This window comes from Arvicanthis niloticus, chromosome 6 (genome assembly GCF_011762505.2).
Source record: "Arvicanthis niloticus isolate mArvNil1 chromosome 6, mArvNil1.pat.X, whole genome shotgun sequence".
NCBI classification, from domain to species: Eukaryota; Metazoa; Chordata; class Mammalia; order Rodentia; family Muridae; genus Arvicanthis; species Arvicanthis niloticus.
This window is the reverse complement of record NC_047663.1, coordinates 21,906,172-21,933,626: the sequence shown is the minus strand read 5'-3', so window position 1 is coordinate 21,933,626 and position 27,455 is coordinate 21,906,172. Positions and strand designations below refer to the sequence as shown.

The 27,455-nt window shown below is 44.8% G+C and overlaps 2 protein-coding genes across 3 annotated transcripts in view; both read right to left on the bottom strand.

Moving 5' to 3' along the window:
* Positions 1-1,544: 1,544 nt before the first annotated feature.
* On the bottom strand, positions 1,545-11,757 carry Klhl11 (kelch like family member 11). Its single transcript, XM_034504493.2, has 2 exons — positions 11,137-11,757; positions 1,545-3,373 (listed from the first exon to the last, which is right to left on the bottom strand). Exons 1-2 carry the CDS (start codon positions 11,682-11,684, stop codon positions 1,792-1,794), a joined length of 2,130 nt encoding a protein of 709 aa, XP_034360384.1. The 5' UTR covers positions 11,685-11,757; the 3' UTR covers positions 1,545-1,791.
* A 3,306-nt stretch (positions 11,758-15,063) lies between these two features.
* Positions 15,064-27,455, bottom strand: part of Acly (ATP citrate lyase) — a 49,206-nt gene continuing 36,814 nt past the window's right edge. For both annotated transcript variants that reach the window (XM_034504687.2, XM_034504688.2), the window contains 9 exons: positions 23,978-24,105; positions 23,109-23,202; positions 21,501-21,655; positions 19,987-20,137; positions 19,667-19,810; positions 17,884-17,997; positions 17,004-17,086; positions 16,661-16,737; positions 15,064-16,082 (listed from right to left, as the gene is read on the bottom strand). In XM_034504687.2, coding sequence (XP_034360578.1) covers positions 15,988-16,082; positions 16,661-16,737; positions 17,004-17,086; positions 17,884-17,997; positions 19,667-19,810; positions 19,987-20,137; positions 21,501-21,655; positions 23,109-23,202; positions 23,978-24,105 — 1,041 coding nt within the window. In that variant the 3' untranslated portion in view covers positions 15,064-15,987. The remainder of the gene's footprint in view (positions 16,083-16,660; positions 16,738-17,003; positions 17,087-17,883; positions 17,998-19,666; positions 19,811-19,986; positions 20,138-21,500; positions 21,656-23,108; positions 23,203-23,977; positions 24,106-27,455) is intronic.

Genomic DNA, 27,455 nt, shown 5'->3' with positions numbered 1-27,455 from the left:
GATATTAAAATTTGAAACAGTCACAGAACAAGATCAAGATTACCTACAAAAGTTTAAGGGTGAGAGTACCAAGTCTAAAGCCCTGCACAAGGGAGTTCAGAAACTAAGTACAAATTAGATCCAGATTCTTAAAGAAAAATGGGAAATTATATATTCCAAGTATCTACATGTGAACAAAAAATCCAATGTACTGAGCAGGAACTTATTATCAAAAACAGTGCAAAATCAATATGACAACTTACAGAAAAGAGAAAGGTTAATCCTCCAACACCATATGCAAAAAAGAATGCACAGATACTAAGAGAATGATCCTTAAAGATGTACCTAATGCAACTGAAAATTAAAGATCATGAATATGAACTATAAAATAGCAGCTCCAGAAAACAATAATAAATACAAAGAATTAGAGGAATGTGAATGTCCAACATCATTGTCACAGTTCAACAAAAGCAGAGAAATGGAAGGGGTAGAAGCAGCTGCTGCTTAAACTGCTTCTTGGTCCTTGGAATCTTGTCCCTCAGGATCTATATTTGGTCAAAGCCTGATCTACCTAGTGAGCTCCAGGCCAACCAAGGCTACATAGTGAGACCATGTATAAAAAAAAAAAAAAAAAAAAAAAAAGACTACTTTAGGGAATGCAATAAAAATATGTACAGATTAAAACCTTTTCCGAAAAATGACATCGAACTGATTATAAAACCTTTTGATAGTTTCCTGTTAAATGTGGTTATGTCAAAGCCTTAAAATTTTAAAAGCTAAAACTATGAACTCAGATTAGGCTCTAAGTTCCAGTAGAAGTCTATGGCAATTAAGTAAAACATCATGACAATCAGTGGCCAGAAAAAAACATGGCTTCTCTTAGCTGTATTTTCTAAACTGTTACTTTCTTGCCATTTGAAAGCTTTACTTGCAGAAACAATTGATGAAGAGTCTATATAATATTCAGTGGAGCAAAAAATGAACTGAAGGCATCGTGTGTTGATTGTCCGGCACACTGCATCCTCATCAAAACAGTGACAACCCTTCAAAGCGTTTCAAATGTTTGTTCATTTGCTTTCTCAGCTACACTAAACACTTGTCTCTGAGAAATAAACTTCACCTGTGTAACTCCCTCTCTAGCCAACCAGGTAAATATTAATACCTTCCCAACTATCATCTCACAATGATGGCGTCAAGTCTATAAACAGCTGTGGAAGAAACCAAATAAACCAGAGGATGTGCCACTCACAAACTTCTCACTGGTCACTCTTTCCAACGAACAAAAACAGCATTTGTAGATATATGCATACAGCAAAACATCAGTGCTAATTCTGAGATTATCCTTGATAAAACATTGTGCTTTTACCTTCAGATCCAGTTTCACTATTGCACGTGTCTCCTGCAGATGAGAGCTTAATGCATAAATTGGTATCACTGAAAACAATCCATAAAAAACTTAAAGTGGTATCAAAGTAAATGTGCAAATAACACTGGTGCTTAGAGCCCCATGTAAGTCCCTAAGACAAAGTAGTTGTCGGCAGAAAAAAGGCCAAATCACTAGACCTGCTTTCCCCCACTTCTCTTTAATAAGATCTTATTGCCAGCACACAAACCAAAGTCAGGACTGTAACCTAACAAAAATTACCACATTGAACTGAGTTTTCTATTTGTTTTTTAACTACACTTCTTTTATATAGGGTAATAAGTCCAAGTAGAAAATAAGTCATTGACATACTTTTCCAAGTAACAGTCCAGGCATCTCCAGCCTCACAGAACAGGGAGAATAGTTTTCAGCTGCAAGCGTTGGTGAGCTCAGCATTCAATCTGGGAACTTGGCACTCTCCGCATGTTCAGGGCATGTCGATGTATCTCTTGCATCTGTCGGATGCGGTCCTTCTGCCACATTAAGTTTTGAGGCATGGGGTATCTCTGTGTGCCATGCAAGTACCGGTAGGGGATCCTGACATGGCAAGCAGTGGCCCTGCAACGGGGCTGAGGCATTGGAGGAAGGAGCATCCACCTCTTTCTCTCAGCACAGTATCGGTAGGCCTCCTTCCGATACTGTTTGTCAATATCATCACTGTTTTTCCAGCCTCCAATAATGAAGACATCATCTCTGTAATAGCAAATGGCCGCTCCTTCGATGCTTAGGACTTCTGGAGGCAAGCTTTCAAGGATCTCATCAGATACCTGACCAGCAATTTTTCTTACTGCCTCTTCATTTTCTAAAGAATAACTCTTGGGACAGCATGATGCTGTCTGATAAAAGTTTGAATTGACCACAGACATCTGGAAAAAGCAGTAATTGTCAATAAGCGGTAAAGATTCCACATCTTGCCACTGTCGAGTCTCTGTATCATAGCAAGTAATTACGGCCTTCAGTCCATCCTCAGTGTCCCGGTCCACAGGCGTGCGGGCAGCAATGTACACAAACCGGTCCTCAATGGCTAGTGCTTTGACATCTCGCAGAATCTTTGGTGCTGACTCTAAGTTGTGCCATTTATCAAGCTCTGGATTGTAAACAGTCACATCTTTAAAGCCAGGGCTAAAATTGCCATGTCCTCCAATGCTGTACAGCTTCCCTTTGACTTCTGTTAGACCAAAAGAGTGCTTCCTGGTCATCAGACTACAAACGTGTTCCCACGTATTCAGGTTTGGGTTGTATCTTTCCACAGTTTTAGCAAACCCTGGTTCCATTGAGCCAGCAACATACACGTAAGATTCTGTAATTGCGACAGCATGTCCATCAAGGTGATTATGAATGTGGGGCAGATTTACCCATCTATCCTCATCAACAAAATACCCCACACATTCACTTAAATAGTCTCCTCCTTCAGACACACCTCCGATAACCATGATTACGTCCATGTTTTGTCCATATCGAGGTAACAGCGAGACTTGTGAAGTGGGATGCTGCAGTGTGCCAGACTGTATATTCTCTGCTCTGAGCGCATGCCTCTCCACTGCTTCAGCCACCAGCTTGACACAAACTTCATTATTGGCCACCAGCCGCTCTGGTTTGACATGCCGAGTAAGGTAGGTGGGTTTCATCTGGGACAATCTGAGCAATTTAAAGAGTTCTTCAAAGTATCTCTCCCTCTCTTCAGCATTTCTCTGAACCCACTTCAAAACTGTTTCAAAAAGAACCTCTTCAGAATCCACAGTAATTTCCAAGTCCGAAAGCCAGTCCCGAATGAGATGGAAAGGTAAAGTATAAAATTCTTCATCCTGAATGACTTTATAGAAATTTCTCCGTATCATATCTGCAGCTTTCAGAGCAAGCTGGCTCAGGGTATACATGTGGGCTAAGCTATGAATGGCCACACAATTTGAGAGATGAAGTTTTTTCTTGAGAAATTCTCCACAAAATTCTTTTAAACGAATTAATAAGAATCTACAATCAAGAAAAAGAGAAAAGACTGATTTTATATAGTTGCATGTATATCTGAATTATACAAATTAAAATGGTAAGATTAATCTTATCCTGGAAAAAGACTACCCTCCCCCTGCAAATTAGCAAATAGTATGCTGGAAAGTACTTTTTAGGAGGAAGGGTTTGAAGTAGGTCTCACTATGCAGATGGCTCAGTGGGTAAAGGCACTTGCCAGAGAAAGCCTAGAGACTGGAATTCCATTGCTAGAACCCATGTTGAGGTAGAAGGGAAACTCATGTCACAAAATTCTCCTCTTACCTCCAGATGTGCACTGTGGCACTGATATATCATAGACACACAATAATACATTTACAGGCATGAGCCTGTAATACTAATACTCAGGAGACTGAGACAGGAAAAATCACAGGGTAAAGGCCTACCTGGGAAACTTAGTGAGACGCTGTTTCAAAATTTTAGAAAATGAGAAAAGGGGCCGGGCAGTGGTGGCACACACCTTTAATCCCAGCACTTGGGAAGCAGAGGCAGGCGGATTTCTGAGTTCGAGGCCAGCCTGGTCTACAGAGTGAGTTCCAGGACAGCCAGGGCTACACAGAGAAACCCTGTCTCAAAACAAACAAACAAACAAACAAAACAACAACAACAAAAAAGAATGAGAAAAGGGGTCTGGAGGGATAGCTTAGTGGTTTACTTCTAATGATCTTTTTAATTTTTTTTTTTTAAGACAGGGCCTCACTAATTCTGGCTGTCCTGGAACAAAGATCCATCCTTCTTTTTCTGCCTCCTGAGTACTGGGATTAAAAACATGTGCTATTATGCCTGGATTCTATTGTCTACATATGGGTATTTATGTCTGTGTACAACATACATGGCTGGTACCCTTGGGGGCCAGAAGATGGCATCTGAGGACTTGAGTTTGGCTCCTAGCACCCATACTGAGTTTCTCATAACTAACTTCAGCTGGGAAGAGTCAAACACCCTCTTCTGGCATTCTTGGGCATCTGCACTCACGTGAATATACTCTCACACAGATACATACACACACATATACATCAAGGACAAACACCAATCCAAATGCATTCCTGACATCCTTTCTAATCCCTCTGCAGTCACTGTCACTCTTATTTATTTGCTTTGGTTTTTTTTTTTTTTTTCTTTTCTTTTTTTGAGATAGGTCAGGCATGCACTACCAACTCCCAGTTGTGTTTTTCTTAATTGAGAAAGGGTCTTGGTGAAGAGGCTTTAGCTAGTATGACCATACAATCTAAACTAGAGGCAGGCAGGAACTTCCTAGAGACTCTGCTTGGTTAGAAGCCTAGGATGTGTCAGAAGTTTTTGTCTCTTCTTTATCTTTTCAGGCAACCAAAGAAGGTAGGATCTTCTAAGGGACTTTGCCCAAGGCTTGCTATCATTAAAATAAGACAAGATAAACTCAAATATCGGAAGCCAGGAAACAAAACACACACACAACAAAAAGTGTATGCAGGTATCTTAGGGTGTTATTGTTGTGAAGAGACACCATGACCAAGGCAATTCTTATAAAAGACAACATTTAATTGGGGCTGGCTTACAGGTTCAGAGGTTCAATCCATTATCAATGGCCAAGTGCAGGCAGACATGCTGCTAGAGAAGAAGCTGAGAGTTCTATATCTTCATCGGAAAGCAGCCAGAAGACTGGCTCCCAGGCAGCTAGGAGGAGGATCTCAAAGGGAACCCTCACAGTAAGACACTTCCTCCAACAAGGCCACACCTCCTAATAGTGCCACTCCCTGGGGTCAAGTGGTTTGATATATTACTAATAGAACATTGCCCACCCACCTAAATTCATTTAAGTTAAAAACAAAACACAACACAGTGTTGGTCCATATCATAAATCTGGTAGCACTTAGCCTAGGGGTGGTCAATCTGAGACCATGGTTATAAAAGAGAAAAACACTTTGAGAAGAACCTTAAACAACCTAAGAATGATGTCATCACGATTTATCATGATGACAGGCCCATTTCCATTCAATAATGGTTTATTATGGTGACTGTGCTTAATAACTATTTAACTACAAATATAGATAAATTAAGATAAGCTCTCTTAACCCTCTTGAAGAAACATTACAACTTTAGGGATAAAACAAGACAAAGAGAGTGGTAGTGAAGGTTCTAGGCTCTAGAGTCTATAGTACTCCAGACAAGTCTTGGTGCCAGGGCCACGTGATTCCCAGGCTGCCTCTACTGCCTATGCTTAACAGATAATTCTGAAGCATATTCCCTTAAGAGAAGGTTTTGGTAACATTACTCTATAAAAACAATAGCTCTTACACACTAGGCATTGTGTGAGAAGCACTGTGCTGGGCATATAAAATTTATATTTATTTATTATGATGATAGGGATTTGCGGTTGTTTGAATATGCTTGGCCCATGCAAAGTAGCACAATTATGAGGTGTGGCCTTGTAGGAGAAAGGGTGTCACTATGGAGGTGGGCTTTGAGGTCCTATGCTCAGACTCCCACCAGGGTCGAAGAGACCTCCTCCTGGCTGCTTGCAGATGCCAGTCTTCTGTTTGCCTTCAAATAAAGATGCAGAACTCTCAGTTCCTTCTCCAGCACCATGTCTGCCTGAGTGCTGCATTGATTCCTGATATGATAATGGACTGAACCTGAAAACCTGTAAGCCAGCCCCAATTAAATGTTTGCCTTTGTAAGAGTTACCTTAGTTATAGTGTCTCTTCACAGCAATGGAAACCCTAACTAAACAGGCTTCAACTCAGGCCTCATACATGGTAGGCTGGTGCTCTGCTATACAGCCCCTCTCTCTCCTACTTTCTTTTTTTCATGGCAAGATCTAAGTTGCCCAGGTTGGCCTCTAACCTGTGATCCTTCTGCCTCAGCCTCTAGAGTAGCTGGGATTACAATGCTGAGCCAATAGCTGCTCACCCTATTATTTCTAATCCAAATGCCACGCAGAGCTAGATCAGAGACATATATGTAAGCAAAGACAAAATGATCCTGCCTCAGAGATCACTAGATTAAGTTCAATCATTGCAGGGCACTTAGAATGGTGCCTGTGAAAGATGGAGAAAAATTAGATTTTTTTTTTTTTTTTTTTAAATTTTTGAGACAGGCTCTGTGTAGCCCTAGCTGGCCTTGAACTCAGATAGCCTGTCTCTGCTTTCCTTGTGTAAAGATTAAAGGCATGCACCACTATGCTAGCAAAGTTAGTTTTAAGTAAACTGCCTGAAGTAGGTCTCTCTTCCTCACTCCTCAAAAAAAGACCAACTCTGAAAAAAAAAAAAAAAATCACAGACAAACACAAACACGGCTTGACAAAATCTCTTCTTTTCAGTTTCATTCTCCCTGGCCTTATACCCTTTCCATCGGATCCAGTCTTGCACTTTGAGAAAATAAGCCATCAAGTGGGTAGGGGTTTTATTTTTCACCAACCAATTTGCCTACAGTTATACACTGTATTTTCTCTCCCAGATCCACCTATGGTTTTGAGACAGGGTTTGTATGTAGCCTTGGCTGGCCTGGAACTGAAGACTACCTGCTGCTGTCTCGTAAATGGTAAGATTAAAGGCATGAGCCACCACAGCCCAGACTCAATCCTTATCATTTTTGAGAAAGGGTTTCTGGACTATTTAGTTCAGACTGGCCTAGATCTCCGAGATCCAAGTGCTGGATACAGGTGTGCATCACTCAATCTCTTACTGTAATATGGAGTCTAACCTACCTTGATTTACGTGTGTCCATTCCTCTGCTCTTAAGAGTATCAGTTTCTCCTCTTCCACAGAATCATTTTCTTCAGCACAAAAACATGTTCTACCTCTCCTATTTTAGAGTTAACTAAATAGGCACTCTACCTCAAACTCAATCCTTTTTAATGGAAATACTTAATATGTCATTACCAACCTTCAATGATTGATCATTTGACAGTAGACTCCACCCCTTTTTAGGCCTCCATGGTATCAGCTCAGTTCGCTCTGCTGGATTCTTTAATGCTGTAAAGACTCCCCTACCTGCCCTCTTTACTCTTATATATTTTTAATGTGTACTCTTATAACTTAATCTATTCTGTGGCTTTAATTATAAATTATATGCTAGTTTCCCCCAATTTGCATTCATCTCTACTTTCCATCTAATGCCTAGCCTCCCTCCCCTTTTTTTTGGCTTTGAGACTGGATCTATATAGCTCTGCCTGGCCTTGAAATCAGAGATCCAACTGACCCGGCCTCCTAAACACTGGGATTAAAGGTATGCTCCCATTTTTTTGTTTGTTTGCGACAAGGTCTTACTATGTAGCCCTTGGCTGTCCTGGAATTCAGTCTGTAGACCTGGCTGCCTTGAACATCCTCTGCATCCTGAGTGCTGGGATTAAAGATGTGTGTTTAGCCTCTACTGCCATCAGCTCTCTATTTTTAAGACAGGATTTCTCTGTGTAACCCATGCAGGTCTAGAACTCCTGCTCCTCCTGGCTTAGCCTCCCAAGAGTTGGGGTTACAGTAATGTGTCACTGTCCTTGGCTCCTCCCAGCCCTTGGGAGGCAGAGGCAGGTGGATTTCTGAGTTCGAGGCCAGCCTGGTCTACAGAGTGAGTTCCAGGACAGCCAGGGCTACACAGAGAAACCCTGTCTCGAAAAAAAATCAAAAAAAAAAATTTATATTAATGTTTGTCTTAGTGTTTGGAAATATCCCTATTCTAAAAATATATTTATGTTTTAGCGTTTTGCCTGCATTTATGTATGTGCTTCACATGTGTCCCTACTGCCAACATCAGAAGATGGAGTTACAGAGGGTTGTGAGTTGCCTTGTGGGTGGGTTCTGGGAATTGACATAGGTAGGCCCTCCGAAGAGCAGCCACTCTTAACAGCTCAGCCGTCTCTCCAGCTCTTGGAAATATCCTTTCTTGTTACATTGTTTCTCCTTGTGATTTCTTTCACAGCTTAACTGGAGACCCAATGTCCTTTAAACTGACCATCTTGACCCTGCCCACTGACCTTCCTCTCATATCTGCTCTTTATATTCGACATCTTTTGTGTGTTTGTGTATGAATGTAGAGAGGCACAAGGTTTTGACATCAGATGTCTTTCCTTTATTAATCTCCACCCTTTCGGATCTAAATGTGTTTTTTTTTTTTTTTTTTTTTAAGATTTTATGTGTGTGAGTGTTTTCCCTACATGTATATCTATATACCATGTGTGTCTGATGCCCCTAATGGTCAGAAGACATCAGATCCACTGAAATAGTAGGTACAGATGGTTGTGAGCCACAAGATTGGAGCTGGTAACCAAACCAACCTAGGTCCTCTGTAAGAGAAACAAGTGCTCTTAACCACTGGACTATCAGTCCAGCCCCCCACCTTATTTTTCCAGACAAGGTCTTTCATTCAACCTCAACCACTGTGCCAGACTGGAATCAGCCTGTTTCTGCTCTTTTCCCATGGCTGGGGTTACAGGAATGTACCTCCATGACCTCATGCCTGCACTGCAGGCATGTTTTTTTCCACATCTGGGCCATCTCTGAAGCCCCTATTTTTCCATATCTCTTTTGTAATATAAGGAGGTGGGACAAAATCTCCACCCTGGCTGAGCTGAACATGTAGACAAGGGTAGATTAAAACCCAAAGATCTGCTTGCCTCCGCTTCCCAAGAGTGCTGGGATTAAATGCCCAACATTTTCCCACATTGTAATAATAATCTAATCTTTCCAATTGCTTGGGTCAAAAAAATTTTTTTTTTTTTTTTTTTTGGTTTTTCGAGACAGGGTTTCTCTGTGTAGCCCTGGCTGTCCTGGATCTCACTCTGTAGACCAGGCTGGCCTCGAACTCAGAAATCCGCCTGCCTCTGCCTCCCAAGGGCTGGGATTAAAGGCGTGCGCCACCACAGCCCGGCCAAAAAAATTCTTTTTCTGGCTGGGTAGGCAGTAGTGGGACAGGCCTTTAATCCCAGCACTTGGGAAGAAGAGGCAGGTGGATCTGAATTGTAGCCTGGTCTACAGAGCTAGTTCTAGGACAGCCAAGGCTACATAAAGAAACCCTGTCTCTGAAAATAAAATTTTTTTTTCCTTACTCCTGTGTCAAGCCCACCAGTAATTCATCTCCTCAATTCAAAACAGATAGATGACCTGCAGAGATGGCTTAGCAGTTAAAAACACTCACTGGCTCTTGTTCTAGAGAACCCAGGCTTAATTTCCGGCACCCACACACCCTCTTTCTGGCCTCCTTAGGCAACAAGCACTGATGCTGTGCATATATACATGCAGGTAAAACACCCATATACATAAAATAAGTCCCAAAGCATACACACACAGATGACACCGTTCTCATCACTTCCTTCTTCAATACATGCCTCCATCACTACTGCAATGACCTAGTCTCTGCTACAGCTCTTGCCGCACCCTGTCCTACCATTTTCTGATACAGGATTTATCAAGTAAAACAGAATCATTCTCCATGCCTTCTAATTTTAAAAAGGTCAGCTCCTTTCACAGGCCCATAAGCCCCTAAGACAACAGTTCTGAACATGTAGGTTCTGACCCCTTTCGGGATCAAGCAACTTTTTTTTTACAGGGGTCAAATATCACATAGCCTGCATATTAGATAGTCACAGGAGCAAAATTAGTTACGAACTAGGAAGGAAATAATGTTATGGTTGGGGTCACTACAACATAAGGAACTGCATTAAAGGGTCGCAGCATTAGGAAGGCTGAGCATCACTGTACCAAGGGATCCATCCACCCTCACCACCACTCTGATGTCTTTGCTCCTTTCATCCTGCCTCCCTTCATCCAGCTATATAACCCATGCTGTTTTCTCTCTCTACCTGAAGCACACTACCTTGCCACCTATATGCCTTTGCTATGACTTCTGAACATTCTTTATGCGCCCAATTTAAAAATAGTTCCTCTCAGCCTGGTCTACAGAGTGAGTTCCAGGACAGCCACCACTACATAGTGAGAACTTGTCTCAAAACAAAGAAATAAAAAACAAACAAAACACTCCTCTCCATTAGGGCCTACGAAGCACAGCTGCAATAATTATTCAACACATTATATGTTTGCTGTTAAACATCAGGAGAGTTTGATAGGGAAAATGATTTTCACGTGTTTTGATCACTGCTGGATATGCCCCCCCAACCCCCCCCCCCAAGACTTTAGAGAGGTCAGTGTCTAGCACTCAAGAGGTATGTGTTAAAGGATTTCTAACAGTCCCTACTAGCATCTCCTCCTGCTTCCAAACCAACTTCTGGGGCATCCTTTCTGGCTCACTACAATCCATTTTCCACATTCCACTTTTCACTATTGAAATATTAAATATGAAATATTTAAATCAGAGCATCTCTCTACCCAGCTTCCCATCCATCACACGCAGTAAAATCCAAACATTCCTCACACACCCTCCTATCTTTCACCCAGCATATCCGGCCTCGCTGGATTTTCTTTTAAAGTCCTTTTTCTAAGCCAGCCTGGATCCTGACTGAGGCCTTTGGGAAGCCTGTAATGCGCACCCAATTCCCTTTTGTACGGCCAATCTCTCTTGTCATTGCGAGGTCGGTTTAAATGTCATCTCCTCCAATCCGTAGCTGGCCTTTCACCGTTTTTTAATGTCATCATCACAGGAGTCGGACACAACCCACCGTTTTTCACCGCCTTTGTCCCTACAACCTGAAGTCTGCGCTCCCGGGTGCAATGCGGGACTCGCAGGAGCATCCTCAGTGCCAGGCGCGGAGCCGACATCACGGACACGGCCCCCCAACCCTCGCTCGCCCACCGTCGTCTTACCTGTCCGCCAGCTCCAGCACCTCGTGCACGCTGCCAGTGCTCACTCGGATGCGCCCGGTGTACATGTACTCGATAACGGCTTCCACTGTGTCAGGTTCGGGTCCCGGCTCCGAGCTCCACTTGCGCATCTCCACCCGGCCCGAGCGCGATTCCGAAAACTGGCCCGAGAGTAAGGGCGTGAAGTACTCGGTGGCGGCGGCCAGCACCGAGCGGTGGGCTCGGAACTCGCGACCTCCGGCCCCGCCGAAGCACAGGGTGATGTCGCAGAACAGGCCTTGACGCCGCTGCTCGTTCTGCCGCCAGGACAACTCGGAGCAGTGAGTGCTGCACTCGAAGTCCTCGGCCTCTGGGCCCGGATCACTCCCGCCCGTGTCGACAAGGGAAGAGATCCCGGCCCCGGTCACGAAGTCTACCGTGCCACTGCCTCGGACCTCGGCGGCCAAGCTCGCAGAACCGGCGACGGCAGTCTCCATGCTCTCCATCTCCAGCACTTGAAAAGATGCAGCCGCGGCCGCAGCGGCAGCCGCTGCTGCCACAGCCGCCGCCATCTTGACGCCACCGTACCAGCCCCCTCAGCTTCCGAGCGGTGCGGCAACTCTGGTGCGACACCGAGGCATTCTGGGATTAAATAGTGCGCGCGGGGCGGAGCTGCGCCTGCGCACTTTCGCCATGCTCACGCCCTCTAGCGAGGCACGCGCAGTTCTCGCAGCCAGATAAAGCTAACGTCCACCTTTCTCCTCCATTATGGTTGCCGCCTATGCTTGTTTTGGTTGAGTTTTCTTCTGCTTTAAGTTGCTTTGGAGTGTATCCTCACCATCACACGTACACACAATTTTTTTGTTTTATTTTGAACTCGCTCTGTAGACTACGATAGCTTGGAAATCACAGAGATCCACCCTGCCTCTGCAGGCGTGCCAATCCCAGCATTTGGGAGGCAGAGGCAGGCTGATCTCCCTGTGTTCGAGGACAGCCAGGGATACACAGAGAAACCCTGTCTCAGCCGGGCGGTGGTGGCGCACGCCTTTAATCTCAGCACTTGGGAGGCAGAGGCAGGGGGATTTCTGAGTTCGAGGCCAGCCTGGTCTACAGAGTGAGTTCCAGGACAGCCAGGACTACACAGAGAAACCCTGTCTCGAAAAACCAAAAAAAAAAAAAAAAAAAAAAAAAAAAACCCTGTCTCGAAACACAAAACGAATGACTTTGGAGAGAAAGTTATTTTTAAATTTTATTCTTATCAAAGTGTCTGTGTACACGTCCTACAGAGGACAGAGGTGTTGGATCCCCAGGAGCTGGAGTTAAATAAAGGCAGTTAAAACCATACTTGATAAGGGTGTTAAGGAGCCAACAGCCAAACTGATCCTCTGAGAGCAGCTAGCGCTCGTAACTGCTAAACTAACTCTCCAATCCAGAAGGGGGCAGTATAAAGAAAAATAACGATGTTAAAGGTAATAATATAAACTAATTGTTTATTTTTGCAAGTGTCTCTCAACTAGCCCTGGGTGGCCACGAACTTGTTGTGTAGTTAAGGATGACCTTGAACTCTTGATTCTTCTCCTGGGTTTGGGGATTACTAAAATGTTCCTGCGCATACCCAATTTAGCATGAGTTACATAAGAAACCATGGCTGTTTAATCACCCCAGCACTGATAAATAAATATCCCTTAAAAAATTACATTTAGGCCGGGCAGTGGTGGCGCACGCCTTTAATCCCAGCACTTGGGAGGCAGAGGCAGAGGCAGGCGGATTTCTGAGTTCGAGGCCAGCCTGGTCTACCGAGTGAGTTCCAGGACAGCCAAGGCTATACAGAGAAACCCTGTCTCGAAAAACCTAAAAAAAAAAAAAAAAAAAAAAAAATTACATTTATTTATTTTGTGGTGGGGTATTTGTGTGGATTACAGAGGACATTTAAGGGAGTCTGTTCTCTCTGTTAGAGGATGGAACTCGAACTTGAGTCATTAATCAGGCTTGGTTTGTGGTAGGTGCAATTAGCCATCTTTTTTGCCCACAAAACAGAATTTTTATTCTTATTTATTTTGAGGCAGTTTCTGCCAGGTATCGGTGACTGTCCTGGAACTCACTCTGTAGACCAGTCTGGACTTGAACTTACAGAGATCCACCTGCCTCTACTTCCCAAGTGCCATCAGGCTGAGAAAATTATCTTCAAAAGGGAGTAAAGGCATAAGACTTTGAGTCTTAGGCTGGTACAAGTAGCACACACCTGTAATTCCAGCAGTTGAGGCTCTAAGGCAGAATCATTTGTGGAAGGAAAACCTGGGGTAGGCTGTCTCAAATCAAGACTGAGTCTCAGCTAAGTGGGTGAAGGTGAGGAGTTACTTATATCTGACTTCCTAAAAATGAATATTGCCTACCTTGAAAGAACACAGAATTAAATGAGGTAGTGCTGAGTCAAATGTTTGCTGCATAATTACCATTTCATAGAATAGATAAAAGTGAATAAAACCAGCCCTTGGGAAGATCTCTGAATTCCAGGACAGGTTAGTCTATATAGTGAGTTTGGGACAGCCAGGGCTATGTGGAGAAACCCTGTATCGAAAAACAAAACAAAAGCCACTTTGAAATTTAAAGCAAGATAGTGAAGTTGCACAATTTAACTCTTTTTACATGAAGTTGCACAATTTAACTCTTCTTATGTCATTTAGTATTGGTGTGTAGTTATTGCATGTGCCTCGCACACCTGCCGTTAGAGAACTTTTCCTTCCATATCAGTATTTACACGATCAGGCTTAGCAGCAAAGGTCTTTACCTGGTGAGCCATCATCTCACCAGCTCTTGACCTGATTTTTAAATGTCATTGATGCAGGATGGATTGTACCAGGACAAAAGAGGAAATAAAAGCACTGGTTAAGTAGAGCAGATATACATCAGAGAAGAGTTCAAGGGTAAATGAACAGAACTTGGAACCCATTAGAGCAGAAAGGCACTCTCCAGCTTTGCCTTGAGTAATGGCCACAGCTACGGGGACAGTGCAGTATAGAAGTGGATTTTTCATAAGCTGGTGTTTCAATAGCGTTTTCCTCTTTTTTTTTTTTTTTTTTTTTTTTGAGACAGGGTTTCTCTGTGTAGTTCTGGCTGTCCTGGAACTCACTCTGTAGACCAGGCTGGCCTCGAACTCAGAAATCTGCCTGCCTCTGCCTCCCAAGTGCTGGGATTAAATGTGTGCGCCACCACCGCCCGGTGCGTTTTCCTCTTCTTTTGGAAGATTTTCTTTTTAAAAATTACTTGTAATTACATGCAGGTGTCTACATGTGGGTATGTAAACATGAGACAAGGTGTCCTCAGAGGCCACAGGTAGGTGTGGGATCCCCCCACGGCTGGAGTTACAGATGGTTGTGGGCGGCCCACTATGGTTCTGGGAACTGAACTCAGGACCTCAGGATGAGCACCACCAAGCCATCTCTCCAGACCAGCCTTTTCTATACTTGAAGACAGGTTCACTATGTCCTAAAACCTAGAATGTGCCACATACACTAGGCTGCCCTTGAACTCTCATCTGCCTGCCCCTTGCCTTCCAAGTTCTAGAATTAAAGGTGCTGCCAAGTCTAAACTTTAGAAGTTTTATATCCTTTGAGGGGTGAGGGCACTGAATATACTGGTGTTTTCATTATCTTTCATTTCTTTTTGTTTTGTTTTTCGAGACAAGGTTTCTCTGTATAGCCCTGGCTGTCCTGGAACTCACTCTGTAGACCAGGCTGGCCTCAAACTCAGAAATCTGCCTGCCTCTGCCTCTCAAGTGCTGGGATTAAAGGTGTGCGCCACCACTGCCCAGCTATTATCTTTCAATAGGCAAAGGCAGATTTTTAAATTCTAAAACCATGACCTGGGCATAGTGGTGCATGCCTTTAATTCCAGCAGAGGCCAGTTCCAGGACAGCTTTGTCTCAAAAGCAGAGGACACAGAACATCACCATGCATTGTTACTATCTAGTTTATTTAAACCAAACATGATAATACAGAGAAGAGACTGAGGTGGCAGCTGCCCAGAACCTTTGCGGGTTACAGATGCGGAACAGCTGTGAGTCTTTGGACCCACACTTCAGTAACAGACAAGTCAGCTGCATGGACACAGAGAACACAAGACACAAGACAGTTCACAGCTTTTTTGCTTTGCGTTTCCATTTTAAACACTTGTATGTTACAACTTTACATTTAAGTTACTACACCATACATGTGACAATGGCTAAGGATACAATGGTCCCAACCCTCCTCCCCTAGACATAAGTAGACACTGGTCTGTAACACAGAACATTTCAGTGGGAGACTAAATAAACCCTTAACACATAACATAGAAAAAAAAAAAAGATCCTTAAAAATCAGATTAATACAGTGTTCTTCATGTTGTGTGAGGCTGAACGGGAAGTGGGTTACCAGACAGTGGTCCTACAGACAGATAGTATCCTGAAGTCTTAAAGGCTGCATTCCCTTCCTCTAGAGAAAAAAAAGAAAATCTTTTAACTAATTAAAAAAAAAAAAAAAAAGAAAGAAAAAGAAAGCGACATTATAAGGCCCTAGAAGAACACAATTCTGACAGTGCTTGCTTAGACTCTTCCATATAATAGATACAGCAGGTAGCAGAGCAAATGTCACAAGTATTGGCTTGGTTTTAAATTTCTATGCTTATATATATAGATATATATATATAAAAAAAAATACTAAGCTTCTTTGTGTGGACTGAATGGGCCTGAGGGTGTTGGCCTTCCACTGCCTGCACATCAATGGCTATTTCCGTTCCAGGCCCAGCCTATAATGGACTCTGCTTCCAGCTGTCTGTTCGCTATACTGTCGAGGAGGGAGTTTTTGTCTTCCTTTACAGTAAGTAGGGTTCCTGGCTCAGTTACATGCTCATGTGTTCCGGAAGAACATAGGAAATATCATCCCATGGGTGACGATACAGCCCTTGCTTCAGCCTCTTCTGGTCAAGATAGTGTCCTAAAATGGAGTCAATGCGTCTGTCATTAGTTTCAAAAGCATGGTGAAGGGCAGAAAATGGGAGGGAACTCTTCCTGACAAACAAAACATAGACGCAGGGTTGAGGATGCAGCTCTGGGGTGGGTGTTTGCTTAGCAGGCATGAGGCCCTCCCAAGAGTTAACCCTCAGCATTGGGCATGGGAGGGTAAAGTGGGGGCAGATAGCAAACTCATAAAACAACACACACACACACACTCAGGCACACATGTGAGCACATACACAGACACAAAGCACACACCAAAACAGGGCAGAACTCCAGATTCACTTCATAGGTAGATCGGTCGGACTTGGTAAAAAGGGAAAGGTTAGATTGAATCTACTTTTCTTAGCTAGTAATGGAAACTATTCCTAGTAATAAAAGGAACATAGATAAAGATAAGCAGAAAAGTGAAATAAGGATTAAGAACGATGACAGAGACCCACCCAAACAATAATCAAAAAGGAAAAAATGACGGTGAACACTGACATCTGTTGTAGGGGTTCACACATACAGGGCAAGGAGTGTAGCAAGAAACCCTTAAAACAACAGCCAACTCACCAATGAAGCCCATACTCCTTCCTAGCACAAAGATCCCATTGAGGGCTCCGATGTCAACATATTCATCAGCTTCTTCCCTGAAACACACAAACAGCCGGTTCTTTTAAAACGAATCATGTGACCATCTTCTTAAAGAGACAGCACTATTTCCTCCCAGAGAGCAGTTCTATAGTTCCAAAGTGGGGAAGTGGGGTGTTGTGGGTGGCAGGGCTAGAGGCAACTTTTAGTCTTTGCTTTATGCCTTGACATACTTGCTAAGTCCCCTCACAGTTAGGAAGAAACAGCAAAAAAAAAAAAAAAAAAAAAACCCTCAGCTAATGCTGGAGGCCAGGCTGCCGCTCACCGGGTGAAGGAGCCGCAGTTCCTCAGCATGTCCACAAACGCAACGCCGATGAAACCATCCACATTCAGGATAAGATTTGGCTTCTGAAAAGACAAAAAAGTAAAAAAAAAAAAAAAATTTTTATCATGTCTTCACTGTTAGTTACTATCACTCTGCCGGTTTGTAGGCATAAAGTTATTTGTGTACTCTGTAAAGATTATCTTTATTGTTCAAATGCTGATTTCTCTGCTCCTGACAAAGGGGCCATTGTAATGTTTATTCTAAATATCTACTGTCTGTCTCAATGTCGTGTAAGCATTGCTTTCCATTTAGAAGTTTATAAAATCACCACTAACAGATAAATAACTTCATTAAACTAAGAAGCTCCGGGGAGTTCAGTGAGCCTCATGCCTGGGATTGTGAGAACTTTCCAGAGAGGATTCAGTAAGGGGAGACCTGCAGCGACCGTGGGAAGCACCATCTGGCAAGCTAGGAGCCCAAGTGGAGTGGAAGGAGGAAGCTCGTCGGGAGGGAGTGTGTAACGGATGGAGTGTGCCACTCTGTCCTGCCAGCCCGTGCCTGCCACTCCAGCCTGAAACCCCTAGAAGACAACACATGAACCCTCCCCTGTGACCTACCTGCCAGGCGTTTGTCATAGTAACGGGAAGCTGCTAACATTATGACTATGAACTTTGACACCATTTTAAAATGTTCTCTTTGGGCAGGGTGTGGGAGACAGACAGCACCATCTACTATATAGTAACTTCAAAGCCAGCCTATACTTCATGAGCCCTGTCTCAGAACAAAACAAAAACCTCCATAACTAAGAAATCCATCCCAAAATGGAACAGAGGGAGGGGTGGGGGTGGGGGAGGTGGACATAAAACCCTCCCTTCCTTACCTTTGAGGTGGTGATCTTCTCCACTTCCAGTGCATAATCGAGCAGCGGGGTTGCGGGGAAGTGCTGTTTGACAAAGTCTTTGAGGATCTGCACTCGCATGTCTGGGTTGTTTATCTAAAGAAGACCCAGGTACAGAAACACCCACTCAGACACAGCAGCCAACCGATATGCTTATGTTTGTTTGACAAGTGGACTGACCTGTACCTGTCTTATCCTGGAGCCAGCATGGGGACCCAACCTATGTGTACAATGCCTCATCACCCCTAAGGATAAAGCTGGAAGGATTCTCAAGTCCCCTTATGTCTGTCTCATCTGGGCCTCAAAACAACCTCTGTAGTGGTCTCTTTTATTATAAGAAAGAAATTGAGCCTCATCCCCTCAGCCCCCAGGTGGTTAGTATCTGTGGTGTTAGGCAGAAGGGGCTGGATTCAGCCATTCATTCTCTACACTGTTTTGGGTTCTGGCCACAAACCAGGCTGCTGACCAGCTCTGTCATCCAGCCAAGCAACAAAAAAGTTCTGCACATGCTGGGACTAGGGCAGCAATGCACACATCCAAACATCTTAGGAAAAAATCCCAAACTGTGACAGATGAAGTTAACCATCTGTTTAGAGACTGCCCTGACCTGGTTGGTTTTGTCAATAAGCTAGAGTTATTTTGGAAGAGAAACCTCCAATGAGAAAAATGCCTCTATTAGAATGGCCTGTAGGCAACTTTGTGGGAAATTTCCTTGATTAATGATTGATGTGGAAGGCCTAGCCCACTGTAGGTGGTGCCACCTGGTGGTCTTGATTTATATAAGAAAGCTGGCTGCTGAGCCACTGCAAGTTAGGCAACAGTGTTCTTCCATGACCTCTGCTTCAGTCCCTGCCTTGAGTCTCTCTCTTAACCTTCCTCAGTGAAGGAAGGACTCTGACCTAACAACTGTGAGATGAAATAAACCCTTCCTTCCCCAAGTTGTTTTGGATCAGGTTATTCTTATCACAGCAACTGAAACCCTAACTGACCTGGGTGTAATGGTGCACACTTTTAATTCCAACACCTGGGAGGTAGAGACAGGAGGATCTCTGTGTGTTTGAGGCCAGCTTAGCATACTCAGGGACAGCCAAGTGCAGAAAGATCATCTCAAAAAACAAACAAACTGAAGAGAAAGAAACAGGACAAACTGGAACTAAGATAGGGACCCCATGGCTGACAGTGGTGAGTAAGATGACGCAGACATACCCCAAATCCTACCACTGGTGACCTAACGGACATACTACCAGGGCATCCACACGACTGTCATCCTGCACAGGGCCACACTAACTGTTTAAAATACTGTCTTTCCCTATGGGTCTATCTCAAGTGGGCTTGTCTTAACATTCCTACCTCTCTGCACCAAGTATGTCAAGTTTAACTGTCTGACTTGCCTTAATGAACGCAATATGAGTAAAGGGCCAGAGATGGCTCAGCGGGTTAAGGCACTCGCCACCAAGCCTGACAACCTGAGTTCTAGCCACATGGAAGAAGGAAAGAACTGACTCCAACAAGTTGGCCTTTGACCTTCTGCACATGTGTGAACCACCTGTTTGCTGGCACCCAGAATCCAGAAGAGGGTGTTGGGTCCCCTGGAACTACAGTTACAGTTGTAAGCTGCCATGTGGGTGCTGGGAACTAAATGTATGTCCGCTTTAAGAGCAGCCAGAATTCTCAACTATGATGCCATGGCCCCAGGCCAAGCATTTCTAATTCAGTTGGCAGTCTCTTATCACCACTCATTCCACAGATGGGAGCAACAGTTTACCGATTTTACTCGATGGCCAATGCCCATGATCAGCTTCCCTTCCTTCTTCATCTTGTTCACAAACTCCATGGGAATAAGGCCGCTGTCAAAGGCTTTACTGAACATCTTTGCTGCTGCATCTAAGGCACCCCCAAACCGGTCTCCCTGTAGGAGAAACAAACCCACACTGCTGAGGGTGATGGTTGTCCCAGACCTGCAAACCATCCCAGGATGCCCTGAGCAGCATCTGGCCTGGGGTTCTTACCCTGGGCTCCTAGGAGCCTGCTGCATTTAGGCAGCCTGATGCCAAAGCTGCCACCTCCCAGGAAGGCCAGACTTACAATGGTGAGCAGCCCTGAGGTGAGGCTAGAGACCAGGTCCTTCCCAGCCCGAGCACAGATGATGGTGTTGTGGGCCCCAGAGACAGCTGGCCCGTGATCAGCAGTGACCATCAGACACATCTCAATGAACTGGCAGGAATACTTGGGCAACCTAGAGGAGGGCACACAGAAGCACAGGGCGAAGAGTTGGAACCAAGTCCAGAAGTTACAATGACAAGGACACACTTTCGCCTATAGCCTGATACCACTGCCAATTCCAAGTCAAACCCTTCTTGATTCTGACACTAACCACTGACCCATCTTTCGAGCCCATATAAGGTTTCTGAATGTGTAACGATCAAAAGTGAACTCAAAATCAAATGATAGTCAATCTGCAATGCTTGCTCATGTCACACCACACAACTTCATTACAACCTTAGTTCCGAAAACATAATATGCATACTGTGACATACACATTCTGTCCCACTGTGCAACACCAATAAATGCTGCCTGAAACACCTTGGCTCTGACTTGAGGCTATGAAACATTCTGAACTGCGATCTTCACTATACATATGAAATTTTTCTCCTCCTGAGGGACATATATATGGGGCTGGAGAGATGGCTCAGAGGTTAAGAGCACTGCCTGCTCTTCCAGAGGACCCAGGTTCAATTCCCAGCAACCACACAGCAACTAACAACTGTTTGCAACTCTAACCAGGGGATCTGATACCCTCACACAGACAACAGACAGACTATGCAGGCAAGCACATAAAAAAATAAACAAGTAAACAAACAAATCAAAAAGCTCATGAACTTTGGTCAGCTGAGTGGTGGTGGCCATGCCTTTAATCCCAGCACATGGGAGGCGGAGGCAGATTGACCTCTGGGTTTGAGGTCAGCCTGGTCTACAGAGTGAGACCCTGACTCAAAAAACGTTGGAAAAAAAGGTGAATGAAAGGAGCCTCCAGTCACAAACGTTGTCAGCGTGAGTTTCTGCAGCAGGATCTGGTCTGTAACCGGCTGCAGCTCTCTCCACGTGCCTGCTACCAGAAAGGAGACATGGCCCCATACACAGCCTGCAGTTCAATCTCAGAATAATCAAGGGCACCGTCTGGAGCCTGGGGATGGAGGGTGCGGGGAGTTCACAGAGAAACTATGTACCACACCGAGTTTGTCCAGGAAAGGCCTACAGCATGGCTACAGCATCTCTACACAAACACCTACAGTTAACCTGATGAGAGACAAAACTGCCTAGGGGAATAAGCTCTCCTGGGGCTGCATGGCAGCTCTACCAGCCCCACTGGTTAAGTTTATACCCGTCCAGATCCCCTGCTGACCCAGAGGTCACTACCTTGTCCATTTCTTTAAAAGTTCCCAAGACCTCTCCTCATTCTTTTGGTTTACAGTGACCTTTCTGTCAGCCTGTGGCCACGTGATGGTGACACTCTTCAGTCTGCCCACCCTACCTCCTATGTCAGGAGAAGGCCATGGGTCTGAGCCCAGTGTCCTATCACCCCTGCCCACGTGTCTCACCTTCTCTGGAACCAGAGGAGGCCAAGGACACCACCGATGCCCATCTCTTCCTTGAAGACCTCGGTGATGGGCATGCCTGCATAAATGAGCTCCTGCCCTCGCTCGTCACAGATGCTGGTCATGAACGAGGCAGGTTTTCGGATCAAACCCAGCTCCTGAGCAGACACAGGATAGAGGGTTATGGTGGCCATCAGAGGTTTTCTTCCCCAAAGCAGATAGCTATGTGTGCTCCCAAGAATGCTTTGTCGGCTCTGAAGGACAAGCAGTAAATACCCAGACAAACTCCTTAAGTGGAGGTTGGGGCAAGGTATAGAGGTGCACACCTTCAATCGTAGCACTGGGAGGCAGAGGCAGGCGATCTCTGAGTCCTAGGACAGCCAGGGCTACATAGAGAAATCAAAGCCACCAACAACAACAAGAGAAAAAAAAAAAAAAAAAGCAGAGGCCAGGATAGTAGAGTCTATCTTTAATGTCAGCACTCTGGAGGCAGAGGCTGGTGGATCACTGGCTCTACACACCAAGTTTGAGGACCACCAAGATTACTTAGCAAGCCTACCTATACTGTGCCTTTTACTTAATGGATCCGACTCTATTAATGTCTGTACATGTACAATTTAGTTAACTCCTTTTAACTACTATGTGGCACCTCATCATAATTATCTTCTGATAATCTCCTGTGATAAATATTAACTAAACAAAAATTTTAAATATATTCCTTTGTATGTTCAAGGAAAGCATTCCTTAGAAGTAGCTTTCTAAGCCGGGCAGTGTGGCACTTGCCTTTAATTCCAGCATTCAGAAGGCCAAGGCAGGTGGATCTCTGTGAGTTCGAGGCCAGCCTGGTCTACTAAGTGAGTTCCAGGACAGCCAAAGCTACACACAAAAAAATTCTGTCTTAAAAAAAATCAAAAAAAAGGAAGAAGGAGGAGGAGGAGGAAGAAGAGGAAGAGGAGAAAGAGGAGGAGGAAGAGGTAGTAGTAATAGTAGTGATAGCAGTAGCAGCATAAACATGAGCATCATCCTCCTGCCTCTACCTCCCTGGTGCTGACTGTCAGCCCCTAAAAGCTGGCTCCTTCCAGTATCAGATAAAACACATGTGGGTTGTGCTGCCCATTCTGTCACCAGACCTAGAAATAAAACCATGGACAGTTCGAACATACAGTGCATGGGACCCAAGAGTTAACCAGAGAGGTTTCTGATCCCCTTGGAAAAGCTTGGCATGACTGCTCTAAGTAGTTGGAAGGGGCCTGGTAGTCAGGAGGTCAAACCACCTTAAAATTCACCAATCTAGCCCAGTGTGGTGGCACACATCTTTTAAGCCCAGCACTTGGGAGGTAGGGATAGGAGGATCTCTGCGTTTGAGGCCAGCCTGGTCCAGTAAGTTCTAGGATAGCCAGGACCACTTAGTAAGATCCTGCCTCAAAAAAACACCACCTTAGAGCTAGGCATGGGAGTACAAGCCTCTAATCCCAGCACCCAGGAAGCAGATGCAGACAATCTCTGTGTTTTATACATAGCAAGTTTTAGGACTGTAGAGAGCATGTTTTTAAGACAAACAAACAAAACCACCAAATCCACCTTCACCCACTGGATTCCCATGGCACTTACCCTGGCCCAAGAGTAGTCCATGGGCACTGTTGGAGGTGGCACTTCCTGGGCAGGTACAATGGCTCCTTTGGCCACAAGATCTTCATACACAGACCTGGGAGGCAGGGAAAGACAAGAGACAGTATGGTTCCTGTAGATATTTTTTTTCCTAGGCTCTATCCCAAACACTGTAGGCTGCTTCAGCTGCCAGCACTCTATCCCTACCAGCTGGATCCCAAGAACTAAATGAAAACAAACTGTGGCCCAGACTGTCCTTCCCTCCACCCCTTTAGGTCCCCTTCTCTGGATGAGGCTTCATAGGAAGCTGAATCTGGGAACCACGGGAAGAGACAAGAACAGCCAAGGCAGATTCAGGAGGTAGAAATAGAAAAAGTAAACGTTCAATAACTCTATCAACCAGAAGTGATCCTCTGGATAACACTTTTTGTTTGTTTGTTATCTTTTTTTTTTTTTTTTTGAGACAGGGTTTCTCTGTGTAGTCCTAGCTCTCCTGGAACTCACTGTGTAGACTACAACTCACACAGATCTGCCTGTCGCTGCCTCCCAAATGCTAGGATTAGAAGTGTTCGCCACCACTGCCTGTGTAAGATGATACTTTCTATTCACATCCAAGCCCATGTCTCTTTAACAGCCACCAACACCAGCCAAGCCAGTGGCCTCAGAAACCAAATGAGGTTTAACACCAGCCAACTGGCCTTGACCTGATGCTTTCTTTTACAACTAAAATAAAACAAAAGCCAGGAAAAAGATGGGTTTTCCCTGTAGAAAACCCATCTTTTTGTTAGAGCAAACAAACACTAGAGGCCCCCGTGTTAGGGGGCTGCTGTCCTCAGGACAGGTGGGGACACCACATCCTGCCCACGCCTTACTGAATGATCTCTCCAAGCTCATCGAAGCTTCGGGGCACAAACACTCCTGCTTCCTTCAAGGCCTGGTTCTTGGCTACTGCAGTTTCAGAAGCCTGGTTGGCACAAGCTCCAGCATGGCCAAACTGGACCTGGAAAGGAAAGAACAGCAAGAGCTTTACTAGGCTTGTCAGTCCTCCAGGAAAGAGCAAAAGACCTTGGGAAACACTAGAACTGATCACTCTCTGGATACCCATGACACTTACCCTGGCCCAAGGCTGGCCTGTGCCAAAGGCTTTACACAGATTCCTTCATTTAAGCCTTTAGTATGCTAACTGAAGAGGTAGAACAGGCAACTCCCATGTCACAGGCGTGGAACCTGAGGCAGGGAGAAGTCAGCTTCTTCGAGGTGACACCCAGTGTATATTAAGGCAAGGATACAAAGCTGTCAATCCCACTTCAAGATTATCCTCTTTATATGAGCCACGTTTGCTATCCCTGTGGCCAGTGTGAGAGGCATCGGAAGGAGGGTTAGCTCTCAGCAACAAGCAAAGAGTCAAGTTAGCTACACCTTGAAGCTCAAGAGAGCTCATATGAAAGCAAAAATCTCAAGCTGTTCAAAAAGTCAGCATTTATATCACTAGGCTTACATCTCCATAGCAACAAGTAGCAACTGCTTCTTCTTTCTGACCATGGGTTGCAACAAGGTGTATAGCCAACAAAACAGGAAGGGGGTGGGGGGAGATAAAACCCATCAAACAGTTTACCAGGGGCTGGTGAGATGGCTCAGTGGGTAAATGTGCCTGCTATCAAGCCTGACAAGTGTGAAAAGAACTGACTCCTACAAGTTGTCCTCTGACCCCCAAATGTATCTCTCTCTCTCTCTCTCTCTCTCTCTCTCTCACACACACACACACACACACACACACACACACACACACACACTAAATGTAATAAAAAAAAAAATTTAAAGACTTATGTGGGAGTCAAGCAGTTGGGGAAATGAATGAATCTACCTGACTTAGGATGGGACCCAGCAAACAACTGTACTAGCATCTCATCTGAGCAGTCAGTGCTTCCCACCACCAAGCGCTTTCTTCTTTTTCTTTCTTTTTTTTTTTTTTTTTTTTGGTTTTTCGAGGCAGGGTTTCTCTGTGTAGTCCTGGCTGTCCTGGAACTCACTCTGTAGACCAGGCTGGCCTCGAACTCAGAAATCCACCTGCCTCTGCCTCCCAAGTGCTGGGATTAAAGACGTGCGCCACCACCACCCGGCCACCAAGCGCTTTCTAAGAGCTCCACTCACATGGTGCTCTGTCTGCTGCCTACTAGTGTTTCCTCTAGGACTAAGTGACTGCCCATAACCACAAGGTAGTATGTGGAAGCATTTGAACCCGGGCGATTTTGGTCCCAGCCTGTGTTCTTGCAGATTTAAATCAACAAAGAGGAATGGTGACATGCTTTGTAGAAAGGCTAACAATGGCTTCTCTGCACTCAGAAACCTGCTCTGCGAAGTTCAGCAGGTACTTCATAGGGGATTCCTTCTGCTAAGCTGCTCAGGTTGACCTCTGAATTCCTGGGCTGGAGCAATTCTCCTGCCTCAGCAACACGTGCAGGTCATCATACCTGACTAAACAAACCTTTAAACTCTAGGATTTCTCAAAACTAGAACTCAGGTTTCTAAAGGGGAAAACAAATAGACAGACAGCATTTCCCTGACTTAAAGCAGCCCTGTCTCTCCGATGGGCTGTGCGACTGCCTTGAGGGCCTGTGTTTTGAGAACCATACTTATAAGAGTGCCACTTTATAAGGCCTTTCTTTAATTCTCCACTTTTTAAATGTATTTCACTATTTAACCTGTATGTATATGCATGCACAATGCAGTGGCCAGAAGATGGCAGAATGTCCCCTGAAACTGGAGCTACAGAGGACTATGTGTGCAGTCCTGTAGGTGTTGGGAGTTGAACCTGGGCCCTCTGGAAGAACAGCCAGTGTTATCTCTCCAGCTCCAGTCTCTAGCTCTTAACTATTCCTTCAATAGCTGCTCCTGTGTGCCAATTAGTGGGCGTTCCTCACTTTCCTCTCTCTGACCTGCTCAAGGATTCAAGATCAACTGCTACCCAGACAGTTACTGTGCTAGCTGAAGTCCTTGCAGTGTCATACAACAATCTAAGTTACTTTAAAGTTGGGTGGTGACGCACACCTTCAATCCCAGCACTTGGAGGCAGGTGGATCTCTGAGTTAGAGGTCAGCCTGGTCTATAGAGTGAGTTCCCAGACAGTCAGGACTACACAGAGAATCTGACTTGAAAACAACAACAAAAGTAAAAATAAATAAATAAACTCAAGTCTTAAAAAAAAATTACTTTTAAAATTTAACACACTTTAAGGTCCTGCCCTCCCCATGAATAATGGGGTGGTGCCAGCAAGATGCAAAAAACGAGGTGCTGACCCCTTGGAAGAATCCTTGGCATGGTCGGGTAGGAGACAGAAGGAAAACATGCACAGAAACAGTGAAGAAGTGTTAGGGTGACCTTCCCTTACACTGGATGAGGACATGTCTATATTTCCAATTGGGTTGATTGCTGGACAGAAAGCTAAGTGCTAGCAGGACTTTGGTATCGTCTGTCACCTGCATAAAAGAGGAAGGTCAGGCAGCTCACGATGCCCAAAGGCACCTAAAAGACGAATCAGGTGTTGTCCTGCTGCTGATTGGCTCAGACTAAAATGAGGCATTTTGTAAAATGAGCTGATGACCCAGAGCTGGGACAGAAAGTATGGGATGGGATTCTGGTCAGACACAGACACACACAGACAGACAGACAGAGAGAGAGAGAGAGAGAGAGAGAGAGAGAGAGAGAGAGAGAGAGAGAGACAGACAGACAGACAGACAGACACAGACACACACACACAGACAGACAGACACTCTCAAGACAGAATGGAGGTGTAAGCAGACAGTGAGAACTACATGGGGACACAGAATGGCAGATGTCAGGTTAAGTTAGTAGCTAGCTGAGAGAATGCCCCAGTGTGATGGTTTGTATTAGCAGGTGTGGTCCTGCTGGAGTAGATATGTCACTGTGGGTGTGGGCTTTAAGACCCTCATCCAAGCTGCCTGGAAGCCAGTATTCTGCTAGCAGCCTTCAGATGAAGATGTAGAACTCTCATCTCCTCCTGTACCATGCCTGTCTGGATGCTGCTATGCTCCTGCCTTGATGATAATGAACTGAACCTCTGAACCTGTAAGGCAGCCTCAATTAAATAAAGCTGTTGGCCTTTTGCTAGGTGTCTTAGTTAAGGTTTACTGCTGTGAGCAGACACCATGACCAAGGCAAGTCTTAGAAAGGACAACATTTAACCTCGGCAGGATCCAAAAAGCACCCAAATAGAAGAGTGGGATTATTTTGTGAGGAAAGGTCTGGGAGGAAGAAGGTGCCAAGAGAAAGGCCAATGAGAAGCAACTTCATCCATAAGTAGTTGGAAGAATCACTGAAGTCCTAAGGGTT